We start from the raw sequence: 16,901 nt of genomic DNA on the forward strand, positions 1-16,901 counted from the left end.
TTGCCATGATTGCTTTATTTTATTAGTAGAGACCCGTTTTTAGGGACTTAGAAGGGTGCTACGGTTTTTTACCGTACCTTCCTGATAAGTAACCTGACCCCCGAACCCGATCCGGTTTTTCACAGACCACCTTTTCCACCTTTTCCAAAATAAGGAGTCACACTTAGGTTTTTCTTTCTTATTTTGTTTACCCTTTAAAAATAAAACAAAAATAAGTGGCGACTCCAAGTCATTTTCATAATCAATATAAATCAATTTTTCAAATTAAAAATCGAGCTCGCCACCGAGTGGGAAACGCATGAGCCGAAATGCGGGGTCCACAGTGGTGTTTGTTTTTTTTTGTTTTTGCTGAAAGCAATTTATTTTCAGAATTTAGGTTGTTTGTTTTTCTATTTTTTTATGACTTATTATAAACTTTTTACTAAATAGAAAAAACTAAAATATAGAAAAAGCCAAAATATGTAGCTTTTTTCTAGATAGAAAAAATAATATATTGATTTTTTTTTTACTTTTTAATACCTGAAAGCAATTTAATTTTAGAATTTAAGTTGTTTTTTTTTCTACTTTTTCATGACTTATTATAAACTTTTTACTAAATAGAAAAAACTAAAATATGTAGTTTTTTATAAATAGAAAAAATAACATATTGATTTTTTTTACTTTTTAATACTTAATAGAAATAAAATACCACAAAAATAAATAGCCTAATATTTAAGGTTTTATTTAGAATTAAGTAAAAAAACAAACACCGCCTTAATGAAAATAAAATACTATAAAAACAAATAATCTAATATTTAACACTATTAAGCATTAAGATTCTATTTAGAATTAAGTAAAAAAACAAACACCACCATTTTGGTTTTTTCTATTTAATAAAAATTTTATAATAAGTCATGAAAAAGTAGAAAAACAAATAATTTAAATTCTAAAAACAAATTATTTTTAATAAAAACCAAAAAAATAAACACCTTCTATAAAAGCAAATACCCGCTTCTTTCCTCATCCTCATTTTGGATGACAAATATTTTTCAGAGACGGATATCAAGAAATGCTTGAATTGAAATTGAAATTGGTAAAGAATACGTTGTAAAGGATGATTTTGTTATTTTGGGGATGACATGGGAAAATGCTCAGCCATAATCACGTGCCACGTGGTAAATTCATTTGCCGAGAAGACAAGTTGGGGCAGATACTAGAATAAACAAAACTTAAAGGCCCAAAAGAAAAAGGGCCAAAGTTTCAAACCTTTCTAGGGTTAGGGTTTGAGCCTTCCGACCCTTTCGAAGAAGAGACCCAAGAGGCAAATCAGTAGATTTGGTGGGAATAAAGTGAGAGAAAATGTCGAAGAAGAATAATTTAGCTCGCAGAAAAAAGCAGTATGAATTCGACCTTCGAAGTAAAGCTCCATTCCTCTGTAGTTTCACATTTTTGGTTTTTTGGATTTTTTGATGGAAAGCAGTTATTTCTTTTTGCTTATTAAGAGCTGAAATTTATTTCAAAATCTGAAAAAAGTGCTTGGGAATTTGTAACAAAACGATGCACTTACTATTGTTTTTTGACTTTTTGCTTAGGAGAGAAACAAGAGAAAGAAAAGAAGACGATGAAGCTTTCGGCGAAGAAGAATAAGATGAAAGTAATTCTCTCTCTGAAGTCTCTTGGATAATTTATTGCCCATTTCATTTTTTATTTTTTATTTTGGTTTTCAGAAGAAGTTGCCTTATTTTTGTAAATTTCTGTGTTCAAGTTATGGAAAATTCTTGGGCTTTGTTTGGTTGATGAGAAAATGTAGGAAAAGGAAAGAAAATAAGTGGTCAAATCATAGGTTTTTCCTCTTCATCATTCCGGATCTAATAAAGGTTGCACCTGATTGAGTCTAGTAGTATCTAAATGAAGCCTGGTTGGAAACTGATCTTGAAAACAGTTTTCTGTTCTATAGAACAGAGAACTTCTCTAGCTAGAAAGACAGGTTTGATATATATATATATATATATATATATATATATATATATATATATATTATTAAAAACAGTTTTTAAGAAATTGTTCTGAAAACATATTGTTTTCTATAATAGATTTAAGGTGTTTTCAAATGTTTTTTGTACAGTGTTCTACAAAACAAGTGGAAATATAGAGAATATTTTAAGAGTTTTTGCATTGTACATAAATGCACAATATCTTAATGGAAAATAAGTTGAGAAAACTATTTTTCATATCTAAGTTCTCAAATAGAATTTTGTTCCTAGAAACAATTGAGAACTGTTTTTGAAGACATTGCCAAACAAGTCCCAAATATTTCTATTACAAATAGATGGTTAGAGACTAAATTATACTGTGTTATTAAATTGTTTGGCAATAATTATCAATTTGGTTTGAATGTGAAGATTATTTTGTGTGATAAGATTAATGCCAAAGGAAGCACTTGGGTAGACAAATTTGTAAATTGTTATCTTTCAAATTTGGTTGGTTGTTGTGAGTGCTGAAAATTTTCCCCTGGGCCATTTTATGTGCTAAGGTTGATACTAGGAGCAAGAAAAAGAAGGGTGCAGGTGGTTTTCAAGTTGGGAAGAGAAAGGTGAAGACCAAATTGACTGCCTTGGCAAAAGCTAAAGCTGCTCAGGCCATGGAGATTGAGAAATAAGGTTCAAATAGAATGTGAAGGTGGTTGTGCTAAAAAGTTAGGTGAAATCGCTTTGTAGTGGATATGCATGTTTTTTCAATTTATGGGTTTTTAATTTAGAAGGGAGATGGGAGAGTTTATCTTTCCTGTTTCCACAATCATATTTTTGTTTGCTTTTATGAAAAAAAATTTCGATATTATATGGAAATTGTGGATTGTTTATGTCTCCTGTTCTTTTGCTTTCTATGTATCTGGTCCTGTTTTGATTAGTGTCATGCATTTAGTCCTAAGCAGTTCAACAGCAGGATTTTAGTGGACAAATAAGATTGATAACGACAGTCATTTTGAATCTAGTTTAGACTCCAGAGTGCCCATGTTCAGCCATGTAGGTGCAAAACATCATTCAGTGTAAAAGAAATTAAAATATTATGAACCGAAAATTTTTGGCCAATGGATGGTTACCCAAGCTCAACTCTTAATGCCCACACTAGTTAGGTACCTTTCAGAAATGTTAAACTCAGCAAGTGGTGCTGTGGGAGTGGAGGGGGCATGCACTATGTCTGCTTCCAAGACTGGATCTCATGGAGCTAGAATTAGATAAGGGTCAACTCTCATTTTGCCAATTGCTGTATTGATCTAGGAATGACACTGAATGTAGGTGGCATGGCTCTTAACTTTTGAAGATGTAAAATCCCCACAAGAATAAAAGGGGTAAGCTTTTAGAGTGTATGATTGGGAGGAAGGGTTCAACTTAAGGACATTAAATGAACATTTGAGGCAAAGTAGGTGACTGGGGAATTCCTTGCTGCAGAAATCTCCTGGAAAGGGATTTCCTTACTCCCTAATCCTAAATAAGACACTGTAGATTTGTTGTAATGTTTTAAAAGAGCAAATTTTTGCTTTTGGAGCATTGCTATTTTGAAAAATATTTTGGTTGGAAAGACTTCAAAATCTTGGTGGAATAGCAGCACAAAATTGGAATTAACTCTTTGATTTTGATAGATCTCATCTCCAATGCCCAGAGTTGGTAGTCAGGCAGTTTGAGTTATTCTAAGCTGTGCAAGTCCATCAAGAAGTTCTATACCAGTAGGAGGAAGTATGCCTTTGTTTCTAGCTTATGCTAGAGCCATCAAGGGAAAAAGTTATAAAGTTGAAACTTTTGAAATCAAGCAAGTCACTTTATACTGCATGGTCAGGGAATCTGATTCAGCAGACCTAAATTTTTCTTATGGTGCCTTGGCATGAGGTGTAGGCACAAGTAACAGATTTATCTCCTTTTATCGATTAGTTTTTATCACCCTTAAATGTGTTAAACTATTGTTTATGGTTTTGTATGAATCATCTAAAGTAGGACATGATAGTTTAGAAGAGAATTCTGTCTTTGTTGCATTTTTCAGGCTATTATCTCTTCATATTATTTTGCAAAGCAGTGCTTTATAATTAATAGTTAAATATCTTCATTCTCTTTGAATAAGTTTGTAGGCATGCATGTCTGATATAGTAGTACCAACAGAAATTGTCACAGGTTTTGAGTGAGAATGAGAATTTCTCTTCTACCTAGTCTAAATATAGCTCAGAGCTTAATAAAACGTGGGGGATTATATCAAGGTTGAAGCAGGTATAGCATACGGTTTGAATCTTTTCTAGCAGCTGGGGGAGATTTTATGTAACAATCCCAACTATTTTTTTCTTTTGGAAGATCAAGTGTCATGGATGTTAAGGATTTTGAGGAACTAGGACAAATCAGACTAGCAGGGAGAAAGCCTGAGAAAACCTGGTGAGACAATTCAAGATGGTTATAAAGTGCAGGATAACACTGGAGAAAGGCTGGAAACAAGGGATCTTCAAAGAAAATTGGTTGGTGGTTGAACCCAATATAGGAAGCTTTCTGGTGATTATAATTATTTATGGAGTTTTTGCAACTCATGTGTGGCTTTGCTGAACACTGACCTTCTAGTTTTGAATTCTGTTTACCTGCTTGGTTAGGGTTTTATCATGGGCCTGTTGAGTGGGCTGAGGCCTGTATCTCACTTAGGCTCTTTAATATGACGATTAATAGGAAAAATCTATGGTAATGATTGGGTACCGGAACAAACTCCTCTTAATCCTGACTATTTGGGTCTATGTGATCACAAATAAATCAATGGGACTAAGAGCTGAAACAATGAAAGTACCAAGTAATGAAACACTAGGTATTAAGCGATGAGCTTGAGGTGGGACTGGGTTGAACACGACACCTCCTGATTAGTGGTACCAATTAGTGATCATATTAAGACCCTTAATAAAACTATTTAAGAAGACAAACAAAGTCTCATGCATATTAAATTAATTTGCTTGTTAGAGAAAAGGTTAAATTAATCAGTTCCTTGGGAACTAGAACAAGTCACTTTTGGGATTAGGCCCCAGATGTAAAGTGAAGCTTCAGAGTCAAAACAACACTCTGGTTTAATTAAAAAAAACAAAGTTGAACCTAAAACTACCCAATTAGTCTTCAACAGATACATACAGGAGAAGGGTTTTGTTCCACCAACCAACATAATCTTTGCTTTTCAACTCCTGCGTCATTTTCTCTTTCACATATTACGTTTTCTCCCACTTGTATTGAATGGAAAGTGACTCCTTTTCTAGACTTCAAATTCTTATTATGAGTGGGGGTTTATCTCGACGATCGAATAAAATTTAAATAGTTGGTAATAGTTAAAGCCCATTTGCACAATGTTTTTTCCTTTATTTAGAATTTCTTTTGAAAAATGGGTTATTTTCAAGTTTTTATGAAATATTCTTAACAATAATTGAAAATATAAAAAATATTTTTAAATTTTTTGGGTTAGTATAGTTTATAATATCTTCATAGCAAATAAGCCAAGAAGAATACTTCATAGACAAGATTTTCTTTCTAAAAGTAATTAAAAAACTGGTATCAAATTTTTAAATATGCCGAACAAGTTGCTGGTTTGTTCTGGATCATATTTGACTAGGGTTCATTTGTTACTGGAATTTCTAAGAGAAAAAGAACAAGCACAACCAATCCTAATCATTTTTCTTGAATTCTTCCTATTGTTATTTTTATTATTAGATTTTGATTGGTAGTGTTTTTAAAAAGGTAATTTTATCCTAAAAAGTTTTTTTTTTCTTTTTTAAATTAGGTATTTAATAAAATTTAAAAACCATTTTTAAAAAAATTAAAATCTTGTTTATAGTGTTTTTCTTCCAAAAGTAGTCTCCACTAAAATTGCTTACACCATGACCTTAAATTTTTTTTTGAAAATAATTTTTAGAAACTTATTAAAGAAACCTTCAACTTGAATTTGTCAGAACTTGATTTTAAAATTTGATAATGCTAAACTTTACTTCACTCCTGCATAGATATAATATCTGGGAACAAAAAAAAATCATTACTCCTTTGAACAGATTTAAAAATTGTTCGTTTTCAAATGGAAATGGATTAAAAGGAGGGCAGGAATCCATTAATAGCTTGTTGGTGCAGGATGGTCAAAGATTGGTACCCCAGTGTCCTCATATGGTGACCTAATCAATCAACTGCCCATATGTCTATTTCCCTCACTGTAGGTTCACTCTTTTCAATCAATTTTAAATTATAAAAACAATTTTTATTATTCCCATTTATCCCTCCATTTAAGGGCAAAGAATGAGTATTTGATATATTTTCGGCTCATTTAGATTTAATTTTTAATTTTTTTAAATTTAAATTCAGGGTTGGGATTAGTTTTTCCGGGTATTCATCTCATATATTTAATATTTGTATTAAATATTCAATTGTTGAAAATATGAAAAATTAATCCTTCTGATGAAAATTTTTTAATTTAAAATTTAAAATTTGAAATTTTGAAATACTTTGAATGGAAGGGAGTGATGAGGGAAATGGGTGGTGAGTGGTTGGCAGTGAGAGAGAGTGGTGTAAGCAAAGGAGGCAGGTTGGGTGGTGATGGCAGAGAGAGTGGGTCCAGTGTCTAAAAATATCAAGTCAACATCTCCACATGCATGTACTTGATGGTAGAATTGACACTTTGTTCCATGACCCATGACCCATGCCTTCAGCCTTCCTATTCTCAATTATTTTTCCCTTTTTTTAATTTTATTTTATTTTTGTTTGGTGCTGCTTTTTCCAATCAATCATCCATTCCAATGATCTTAAGATCCTCTTAGAGTTTGGAGTTAAAAATGTTTTTACATAGATTTGGAAAAATGATTGACATCTTCAACTTTTCAGTTTAAAAACCGAGAACACTAAAGAATGCGTTTTGTAACGTTTTTATTTGAATTATTTCTAACAAAAACATTTTTAAAGAATAATTTATTAAGTGTTTTTTAAAAATATATTATAAGTTATTTTTTAATTTTTTAAAAACATATTTCTAAATTTTGCTAAACATAATTTTTTTTTATAAAAACACTATAAAATGGACTCGGATATAAATTTTAAAAATATGTTTACAGTATTTTTCATAATATATTATATGTCAAAAAATTGATTTAAAGTATGTTTAATAATATTTTTTATTTGAAATGCTTTAATAAAGATTTCTTAAAAAAAAATTATAAATAGTTTTAAAAATAATTTTTGAATGTTTTGTCAAATGAACATTAAATTCGTTCAATACCTAATGTTTTTATAAGAAAGTGTTTTATGAAAGTACTTTTAATATTTTTCAAAGTCATTCTCAACCTCACAAAAAAAATAAAATAAAAAATCATATAATGCCATAAGATCCAATTGTACATGTACTATTTTATGATGCGATATATTATTTGGGGTACTATTTCTTGATCCATTATATTATTTGGTCGTAATATCTATATTAAATCATTTTGTACCCTAAGTTGACCCAAATAATTGATTTTTTTTAAAGCATTAATAGAAATTATATTTTTTAAAATGCATATATATGTCCACGTGTATGTATAACAAGTTTTTTCTTCATCATTTTCTTTGTTGTGAATGTAATTTTATTTTAAAAAAAATTCTTAAAAACTTATCAATAAAAAATTGATTTTTAACTACGAAAAACATTGTCAAACATAATTCTATTCATTTTAGGAAAAATTTTATAATCTTAATATTATTTATAAGAGTCCGTTTGATAATAATTTTAGGAAACGCTATTAATATTTATAACACTTGAAATTTTTTATCATTCTAAAATCACTCTCAAATACAGTCTAAATATGTTTAGTATTGATTTTAAAAAATATTTTTGATATTTCTAATATTTGAAAAAAAAATTTCAAATATTAAAAAAAGTTAAAACACTTTTTAAAATCACTATCGAATGCATCATAAATTTATGGCTTTCAGTTATGTATTTGCTTTTAATTAAAATGAAAGATAAAATGAGCTATTGGGTTATGAAGTTCATTTTTTTTAATATTTATATTAGATAAACAAAGTTTCGAATTATTAAAATTTATACAAATAGAAAACAAAAATTGTAATAATGATTGAGGGGTTTTAGAGAAAAAAATTATTTAAAAACTTAGGAATATTGACTTATAGAGTATAGTCCAAAGTTGTTGAAATTAGGAACTATATGATCCAATGTCTCACTTTAGAAAACAAAATAATAATAATAATAATAATAATAATAATAATAATAATAATAATACTATAGAATATATGGAATGATCCCAAATACAATAATCTGAAATCAATCATCCCCTGGAAATTTTTATTAATTTCATTTGACCATCGAGTGGGCATTCTTTCAATATCAAACATTATTTTAACAAAGGATCTCAACACAAATAAATAAAATAAATAAATCAATCAATAAAAATAAAAAAGTAAATTCCTCTTTCATGGGGAAAGTTGCATGTCCCCACTTTTCAGAGTCAACTGTCTACCTTCTTCATCCCACCAAACATACTCCTCACAATTCTATTTATTATTATTATTATTATTATTATAGAGAGATCCAGAAATATTTTTTTATTTAATTACTTTTTAAAAAATATATTTAAATAAACTCTTAAATAAAATTTATTTACATAATAATATGATTCAAATCAATTAACTTCAAAAATTTAAATAATAATAATAATAATAACAGAAAAATTTAGGTCATGTTTGGACTCTAAAAGTTTTTTTAAAATTTTTATATAAAATAATTTTTTAATTTAGAAAAATGTTTGATAAATTTTTTACAGATATTAATTTTCTTATTTTTTTCACAACTTTTGTTCTAAGAAATAATTGAGAATAATACTAATTTTGAAAACATAAAAAAATAATTACAGCCTTCACAGAGGGGGTTTTTTTTTTTTTTTTTGTAAAATATGTGTTAAGAGGGTGAAACGTGAACGTACTGAGTCTTGTCTTATTAAATTAAATGGGTGACCTTCCGGGTGAGATTATCGCAGCTCTTTTTAGATATTTTTGACTGAACTTGGTCACGTGAAAAACTCCAATTTTTTTACCGTCTCAGGATCCGAACCCACTTTGTCTCGCTCCACATGCTCCTCACGCGACTCCCATGCACGTGGTAGCCCCCGGCTATGCTTCCATATCGGTAAAATTGTAGGCAATAATATTTAGTCATCCAAAGTTTATTTAACAAACTCATGAAGTTTTCCATTTTTTAATTTTTTTTTATCATTTTCATTCTAATTAATTAAGGTTATTTAATTTATTTAATTAAAAGTAGTAAAATTATTATTAAAATTATTATAATATTTTAAAATAAGTGTTTGCTAAATAAAATTTCTAAAAGCAATTTTCAAAAAATAATTTAAAAAAGAAAAATTCTTTTCATATTTATTTTATCTTTGATGAGAGGATAATGAAATTATTCATATTTTTAATATAAATTTAATAAAAATGTTTTGAAAATTATACGTAACCAATAATATCTATCTGAATAAACCGTTTTGTTTGAGATAAGGAATATTTTATAGTTTTGATAGAAAATATTTAATTATCTCATTTATTTGATAGATAATCTTTAAATATATGAAACAAAATTTGAGACTTCAAAGAGAGAAAAAGTGGGGAGGACTCTTCCATTTTGTTGAACGCGCCAAGAACTGAAAGTGGGGAAGGGACGTTGAAATAGTCACAACATTAAATTTATCGCAACAAAAAAATCAGGTCTATCCATAAGTGCTTTTTTCTGTTCAATTTTGTTTGTTTCTCAATCTCTTTCTCTCTCCTCTCTCACCCCCTCAACACAAGAAGGGCTGAAGCCTAAGCAAAAGAAAAGTATCATCAATACTCATTCAGATTGATAGATAGATAGATATATAGATATATAGATAGATGGATGGGTAGATATCTAGAGAGAGAAAGAGAGGTAGCTCTAGAGAGAGAAAGAGAGAAAAAGGGGGATTGTAATTCAGATAAGGACCTGTAGCTGTAAGAGCTGTAGTTCACCAATGGCATCTTCTGTACATTTTCTCTGCTGCACATGAGTCAGAATTAACGGCTCTGATCATTCACACCCTCTTCCACCTATAACCCCACATACCCTTTTGTTCTTGGAGGGAGGGTTTTTGTTGTTGCTGCTGCTTCTGGTGTGGTGGTGCAAGTGGTGTTCTTTGTGGTGGTGGTGGTGAATGGCATTGATTTGAGGTCTGTTTCTTTGTTTTTCCATCTGGGTTTTTTTTGGAAGATGCTTGGTGTTTAAGGGTTGGAAATGGGTTGGTGAGTATGTGTTCATCTGTTCATGATTTTTACGCTTGTTTTCTGACTTCAAGTTGAAGACTTTTTTTGGTTTCTAGGGTTTGGTGAGCTGTAAATTAGCTTGAGCCCTAAGCTTTTTCTTTGAATTCTGGGTCTTGAATTCGTACTTTTTTTTTCTTTGGCTGTTTACTTGAGAGTAAAATATCTGGGTCTTGCCTTTTTGATTCTTTTGCTTTTGTTTATTTAATTATTTATCCTTTTTTTCTTTTTTTGCTTTGATCTCTACTTGTTTTCGTTTTTCTTTTGAAGAAGTTTTGGAATCTTGATTTTGTGACTTCTTTACTTTCCTTTTCCCTTTTTCGTTCGTAGATTTGGTGAAGATTTATCACTAGTTTTGAGGTTTCATTATCCAGCTGCTAGAAGCTTTCTTGTTTTGAGTTCAAGCACATTTGATGCTTTTCCACCAAAAGGCAATTTTTGAACACAGTTTTTATAATGTGAACTCTGATGGAGTAGAATCAAGTGGGCACTCTCTAAGAACTTTTCATTGTTGAGAGTAATATCTTCATACAATTTCTCAATTTCAAGTACCTTTGGAAAAAATCCAGTGTTCAGATACTTGCTGCTGGGTTTGGAGTTACAGAGAACAACAAGAGTAGAGTGGGGGAGTCTAGATTTTGCTCAAGGAATTGGTGTTATTGAGTGAATTGAGGGCTTGGGTCAGAGTTTCAAAGAGAGATTTAAGCATAATTTATTCCAAGTAAATGCATGGATCGAAGAGATGCTATGGCGATGCCTGGGTCAGGTTCTTATTATATGCAAAGAGGAATGGCTGGGTCCGGGTCCGGGTCTGGGCCGCAGCCTGGATTACATGGATCACCGGGAATTCGCTCATTATCTAATCCAAGCATGCCATTTCAGCCCAATATTGGAGGTGGTGGCTCTATGGGATCAACATTACCCGTGGAGCCTTCGTCTGTAATCTCCACTCATGGTGTTAATGTGGGTGCACCATCCACATTGTTGCCACCAAGTGAGCCTGTGAAGAGAAAAAGGGGAAGACCCCGAAAATATGGACCTGATGGGACTGTGTCATTGGCATTGTCTCCCTCATCCGCCACTTCTCCTGGGACACTAACCGCATCTACCCAGAAGCGGGGTAGAGGGCGGCCACCAGGAACTGGGAGGAAGCAGCAGCTAGCTTCTCTTGGTGAGATTTCTTGTTGAATTTTTGTATTTTCTTTTTAAGTTTTTGTACCTCTATACTATTAACTATAATTATTGGGTGACTTTTTTCAGCACTATTAACAGCTTAGCAGAGATGTATCCATACCATTTATTATTTTGATATATTGGAAGAAATTATTTGGTTTGTATTGTGTACTTGTTCCATAACAAAAGGGCAACAAGGAGGCCATCTCAACTGGGCTCTAAGAACTCAGTCTTGTCAGCGAAGAGAATGAATTAAAAGTCAAAAGTAATTCAATAGAATAAACAAAACTCAAATGGTTAGGGAGTACAGCTTAGTATGCATAATTAATGTCTGCCACATTTTTCTCAAAGAATTATTACCCTTATGATGATATGATATCAGTGTATCAAGATTCGTTAATTTTCATTTCATGGTGTTAGAGGGCATATGGGTTACGCCGACGCAGGTTAATAATATCTATCTATATTTAGTTACACCAACCAAAATGAGCTAGATGCCTATGAACTTAGGGGAAAAGCTGGAAAGAATTTAGGAAAAGAAAGTGAGAAGTTATGCATGAAATGATCATACAGAATGGTGTCTCTTCTAGCTGCCAGCTGGGTGGATGTTAGCTCAAACAAACGAAAAACTGTACTGCAGTTCATTTCATTAACGTTCATTACTTTATTCAGCAGTGCTGAATCTCTTGTATCATAATTTTGCCTGCTTTATTAGAAATTATTGAAGTATATGTGGTGCTAATAAAGGCATCAAAGCCTCTGTTGAGTGGTGACAAATGGGAATGTCAGAGGTTTGATTGAGGAAATTGAACAATGAGTTGGGTGATGCACTCAGTTTCTTAACCCAGGGGGTTTTCTCTGGGAGTAGAGGCTAGAACTGGGCTGATGAATGCACTAGTTGAATCAAGACACAGTTCCTCAGACCTGCATTTGCCTGCTTTCCTGATGCACTTTGCATAGGGCTATGATGCTCATCCCTTTTGGCCTTTTGTCTCGGGAAACTCATGGTCCACCAATACCTACTGGACCTCCACCAATGTAACCTGCAACATTACTCAAAGCCCCATTAATGTCCAATATGATGCCAAAGCAGCTAAGCCTCTTAAGATATTGTAAAATCCATTTCACTTCATTCCAATCCTGTTCATGGGATTTCCAAACGCCTGCCATCACACTGACTGCATATAAGATACATGGCCTACTACAAACCATGTTTATATGGGACAGTCAAACGCATTTGCAGATGGCATGCAAGATATTCACTCCATTCCATCTTTGTGTCTAGTGCAAGTGTGACTGTAATTTGAAATGAACTGATAACATTGTATTTTCCAGCCTTTCAATTATGCTGAATCAGTCCTTTGGTCTGGACTCTGAATACTTATCTATCGCAATAAGAACATTATCATATTGTAAATTACTATCTATGCTATTTGCTTGATAAGGTGTGTTTTCATCCCCACTTCCAATTTTATATGCCAGTAATCTCTATTATCTTTATGCTTGTGGTTTCTCAAGGTCATCTTCTAGAATTCTTAAGCTATTTCCATGGCTGGTCCCTAATGTCATGTAGTTTAAATGCATATTATTTCTGTTTCTGTAATTGTTCTCTCTGGTATGTAAATGATGTTACAAATGGTTAATTGTTTTGCTAGGTGAGTGGCTGTCTGGTTCGGCTGGGATGGGTTTTACTCCACATGTCATCACCGTTGCAGTAGGAGAAGTATGCTATATTTTCTGTCAATCTATATCTGTGTCTCCATTCTATAAGTCAAGTATATGTGGAAATGAAAAATTTTCACTAAGGAGGAGTACTGTGTCGTTTTGTTGTGATGGCAAGAAATGGTGCTCTAGGGCAGAGAAAACTGGATATTATTTGCATGTTTTGTTCCATTGGTAGTGTGCCAAAACATTTTTCAAGTTACGTCTGCTTGAACAGAGAAGATAGTTTCAGAAGAACTAATCTAAAGCATAATAAATAACATTGATGATAAGTAAATTGGAAAGGAAAGAAGGAAGATAAAAAGTAAGGATCTCAACTTGGCCTTATTCATTCTTGTTTGATTTATGAACCCAAAAGCGATCTTCACTTGAACCCGGACAATGTAGGATGATGTCCATGAAAAGTAAAAAATGAAAGGAGAGACGAAAAGGAAAAATATAAATGATGATTGTGCTGGACAAAGACAAGCCCTGCTATGGTTCTTATTATATGATTTCTTTTTGGTAGTGTTATAGAAGAGGCGTTTACGTGTCATATTTACTTTATTTTTTTGGGTTAAAAACTGCTGGTATTCCCCTTTGGACCCATTTTCTGAAGCATAGTTTTGTAGTGGTGGTATTATATCTTCATGTTCTTTTATTTTCTGAGGAACTTCTTTTCTCTTGAAATTGTTTATCTTTCCTGCAGGATGTTGCAACGAAAATTATGTCATTTTCACAGCAGGGGCCAAGAGCTATATGCATCTTATCAGCAAATGGAGCTGTATCCACTGTGACCCTTCGTCAGCCTTCAACCTCTGGTGGCACCGTCACATATGAGGTTTAAGCATGATCTTTATCTACACGTTTGATAGTTGCTGACTTGCTGTACCTATGAAGAGCATTGGAAAATCCTTCCCTTTTTAATTGCAATCTAATATCAAGAACAATACTTAGGTTTGCAAAGCTTATGCTTTGAGGTCAAGGTCAATGAAAATGCTCAAAACCCCCCGAAGCTTAGGACTTAGAGGATGTCTTATGCCCGAGGCATGTCTTCTTCTCAGGCTTTAACTGGTATAGTTGCCAGAGGCAAATTCCCTGGCACTAACCGAGATAGTATTCTCCAATCTCCAGTCTCCATTCTCCTCATCATGGAACTGGGATTTATAGTCATGTTTGGTTTTATAAAATTCTATTAATTTCAACATGCATATAATATTTTAGGTTATTATGATTCTGCTGTCCCTTGGGTGCCCTATTGTATTTTTTTTCATTCCTTGGAGTTTTTTAATGGTGGTTGAGGGATTTTGCCAATGGTGGTCCCTATTGTGTCTCTTTTAAAACAATAATATTTTAGTTGTGTCCAACATAACCTGCATGAATAGATTGTGCCAATTTGAAGCAAAATGGCCCCTAGTATCACATTTATTTCAAAACTGCCCTGCTCAAGGTTGTTTACAGCTTTGCCTGTAGAGCTGTTTGTAAGAATAGAAATTGACTTCCTTTCTGATATTTGTGCTTGAATTCTGTGGTATGAAGTGATGACTGGACAAAATACCCTATTTAAGCAACCCTAGTGCCTTTCTCTCCCCTCCCCCCCCCCCTCCCTCCCTCCCTCCCTCCCTCACTCACACATGCACACTCCTCTTGTCCTTGAGAAGCTCCTCTCCTCTTTCTCTCTCTCACTCACTCACACGCACGCACACACACACAAGATGCACATGTGCATGCATGATTCATGCACCTCATGCCTGAAAAGCTAACTCTTTTTTTTTTTTTTTTGAAATATTCTCTTACCTTTTGTCCCAGAAAGGCTAATCCTTTTTTATTGTGCATTTTGTCTTCTCCAGGGACGTTTTGAGATACTATGTCTGTCAGGCTCTTATTTGCTAACTGATAATGGTGGCTCCCGCAACCGAACTGGTGGTCTAAGTGTCTCCCTTGCTAGTCCTGATGGTCGTGTCATTGGTGGTGGAGTTGGAGGAATGCTTACAGCAGCAAGTCCTGTTCAGGTAATCTTTTGATTGCTTATGCTGTTGTATCTTCCACATTCATGATTCTTGTGCCTTCACATTGCCATTTCACTTGTTTTGCTAGTGTGACCATTTTCCACGTTCCCTGCTGTTTTCTCATTTCTCTACACCCAAAAACTTAGGCTGCTGAGGAACACATAACTATTTTTGCCATATTTTTGCTAAACTAGTCCCTCATTATTTTTTTCTGTCAATCTGTAGAAGTCTGTAGAAGTAGCTAGTGGTGAAGCCAAAAAGACAAAGCGTTAAGAAATATTGAATAATGTTAAATTGTTTATTCTCCTAGTCTTAGGCTGTCAATATGGAAACAAATTTTGCTCAAAGTCTGGATCATGCCAGCACCATATTTTTGGACTGTGACCTTGCCACAGGCCCTGGCCCTGGTTTGAAACACCCTAGGTGCAGATGCCCTGGCAATCCTATCCCGATTCCCTCCCTTTTTTGTCCTTAAAACAAACCTCCCTAGACAGCCCCAGGTTTTACCTTCCCAATTTCAATATCTTTCCATTCCCTTGATTCTTCTACTTCTCCTACTTCAGGATTCCCTTTGGAATGGCCCAAGGATTCCAAAGGGCCCTGGTGTACACCCTTAGCTGTGAGGCTTATAATTTTTTCACAACCAAACACCGTGGTTTCAAAAATCATTGAATTATTCCTTTTTGAGACTCAAAGCAAATGATGAATGACTCCAGGTGATAGTTGGGAGCTTCATATGGGGCAATTCAAAGACAAAGAACAAGATGGGGGAAAGTGTGGAAGGTGCTGGGGATTCAGAACGTCAGACAGTTGATCATCCAATCACTACTCCCACTACTGTTCCAGCCAGTCAAAATCTTACTCCAGCCTCATCGATGGGTGTGTGGCCAGGTTCACGGCAGTTGGATATGCGAAATTCTCCTGTTGACATTGATTTGATGCGTGGCTGAGAAGTTCCATTGATATATACATGGGCAGTGTATATATTTTGCTGTTTCTAAGCCACTTGACTCTAATTTTCTTCAGTCCCAACCCAAAAAAGCCAGATGATTCTCGGTTTCTTACTCCATTCACCCACATTAGTGGGGTTGTACTGATATTTTTGTAGCTTAATGGAAATTTAGTTTGATTTTGGTGTTCTTGGTCTGTACCATTCTATATCCTATATCATTGATCTTTAGTCCAAAACAGTAATATAGAGATCAAAGGTATATATTTCTTTAGAGGTGCAGCCATATTTATCTGTTGGACTTGTAGTATCTGTTATTCTGACAGCATTGTCTCTCTACTACTGTTCTTCAATCTCTCCACTAATGTTGAAATGCTGAATGCAAATTAGGATTAAGTGATAGGTTATATATCGGGTTTTGCTCTTGGAAAATGCTAATTCTGCACTCAAAGCTATTAAAGGTCTGCTGCTTCGATTATCTATTTGTCAATCATGCCATGGCTCCAAGGAGGGGTATTTGCCTCTTGCTAAGAAACGTGTATATATGGATTGGGTTTGTTGCCATCTTTGGTTGATTTAAAAGTGAGAATATTGATGGGTTTGAATAATGAATTGTGTTCTTAGGGGTTTTTTGTGGACTATGTGAAGGACCAACTTGTAGTCTTTTGTCTGATAAAGTTGTCCCTATCAGGTTAACATGTGCACACACTCAAAGGTCTAACTTGGTGCGGCCATTTGTTTCACATGTGAGGAGCACCCTTCAGAGTTAGTCTTTCC

At 33.4% G+C, this 16,901-nt stretch overlaps 1 protein-coding gene and 1 long non-coding RNA gene across 6 annotated transcripts; both read left to right on the plus strand.

The window, feature by feature from the left end:
• Positions 1–1,184: 1,184 nt before the first annotated feature.
• On the plus strand, positions 1,185–2,839 carry LOC100260277 (uncharacterized). Its single transcript, XR_787800.2, has 3 exons — positions 1,185–1,396; positions 1,572–1,633; positions 2,513–2,839. It is a non-coding gene; the product is annotated as an uncharacterized LOC100260277 (long non-coding RNA).
• Positions 2,840–9,749: 6,910 nt separating this feature from the next.
• LOC100265498 (AT-hook motif nuclear-localized protein 9) lies at positions 9,750–16,421 on the plus strand. Of its 5 annotated transcripts, none has more exons than XM_002272106.5 (6): positions 9,766–10,202; positions 10,862–11,463; positions 13,121–13,188; positions 13,876–14,007; positions 15,017–15,178; positions 15,892–16,421. In XM_002272106.5, the coding sequence occupies exons 2-6, from the start codon at positions 11,022–11,024 to the stop codon at positions 16,123–16,125; spliced, it is 1,038 nt and encodes a 345-aa protein (XP_002272142.1). In that variant the 5' UTR covers positions 9,766–10,202; positions 10,862–11,021; the 3' UTR covers positions 16,126–16,421. The 5 variants fall into 5 exon arrangements, with proteins under 5 accessions (XP_059598958.1, XP_002272142.1, XP_010661769.1 ...); XM_010663467.3 differs by having other exon boundaries at positions 9,767–10,202; positions 10,623–11,463; XM_010663466.3 differs by having other exon boundaries at positions 9,788–10,274; positions 10,623–11,463.
• Positions 16,422–16,901: the final 480 nt, after the last annotated feature.

This window comes from Vitis vinifera, chromosome 15 (assembly GCF_030704535.1).
Source record: "Vitis vinifera cultivar Pinot Noir 40024 chromosome 15, ASM3070453v1".
Taxonomy (NCBI): Eukaryota; Viridiplantae; Streptophyta; class Magnoliopsida; order Vitales; family Vitaceae; genus Vitis; species Vitis vinifera.

Bases quoted from the DNA above. Each gene is read 5' to 3' on its own strand.
- LOC100265498 (XM_059742975.1), top strand. From the start codon at position 11,022: ATGGATCGAAGAGATGCTATGGCGATGCCTGGGTCAGGTTCTTATTAT. The intron at 11,464-13,120 runs GTGAGATTTCTT...TTGTTTTGCTAG, and splicing joins GCAGCAGCTAGCTTCTCTTG to GTGAGTGGCTGTCTGGTTCG. The intron at 15,179-15,891 runs GTAATCTTTTGA...GAATGACTCCAG, and splicing joins CAGCAGCAAGTCCTGTTCAG to GTGATAGTTGGGAGCTTCAT.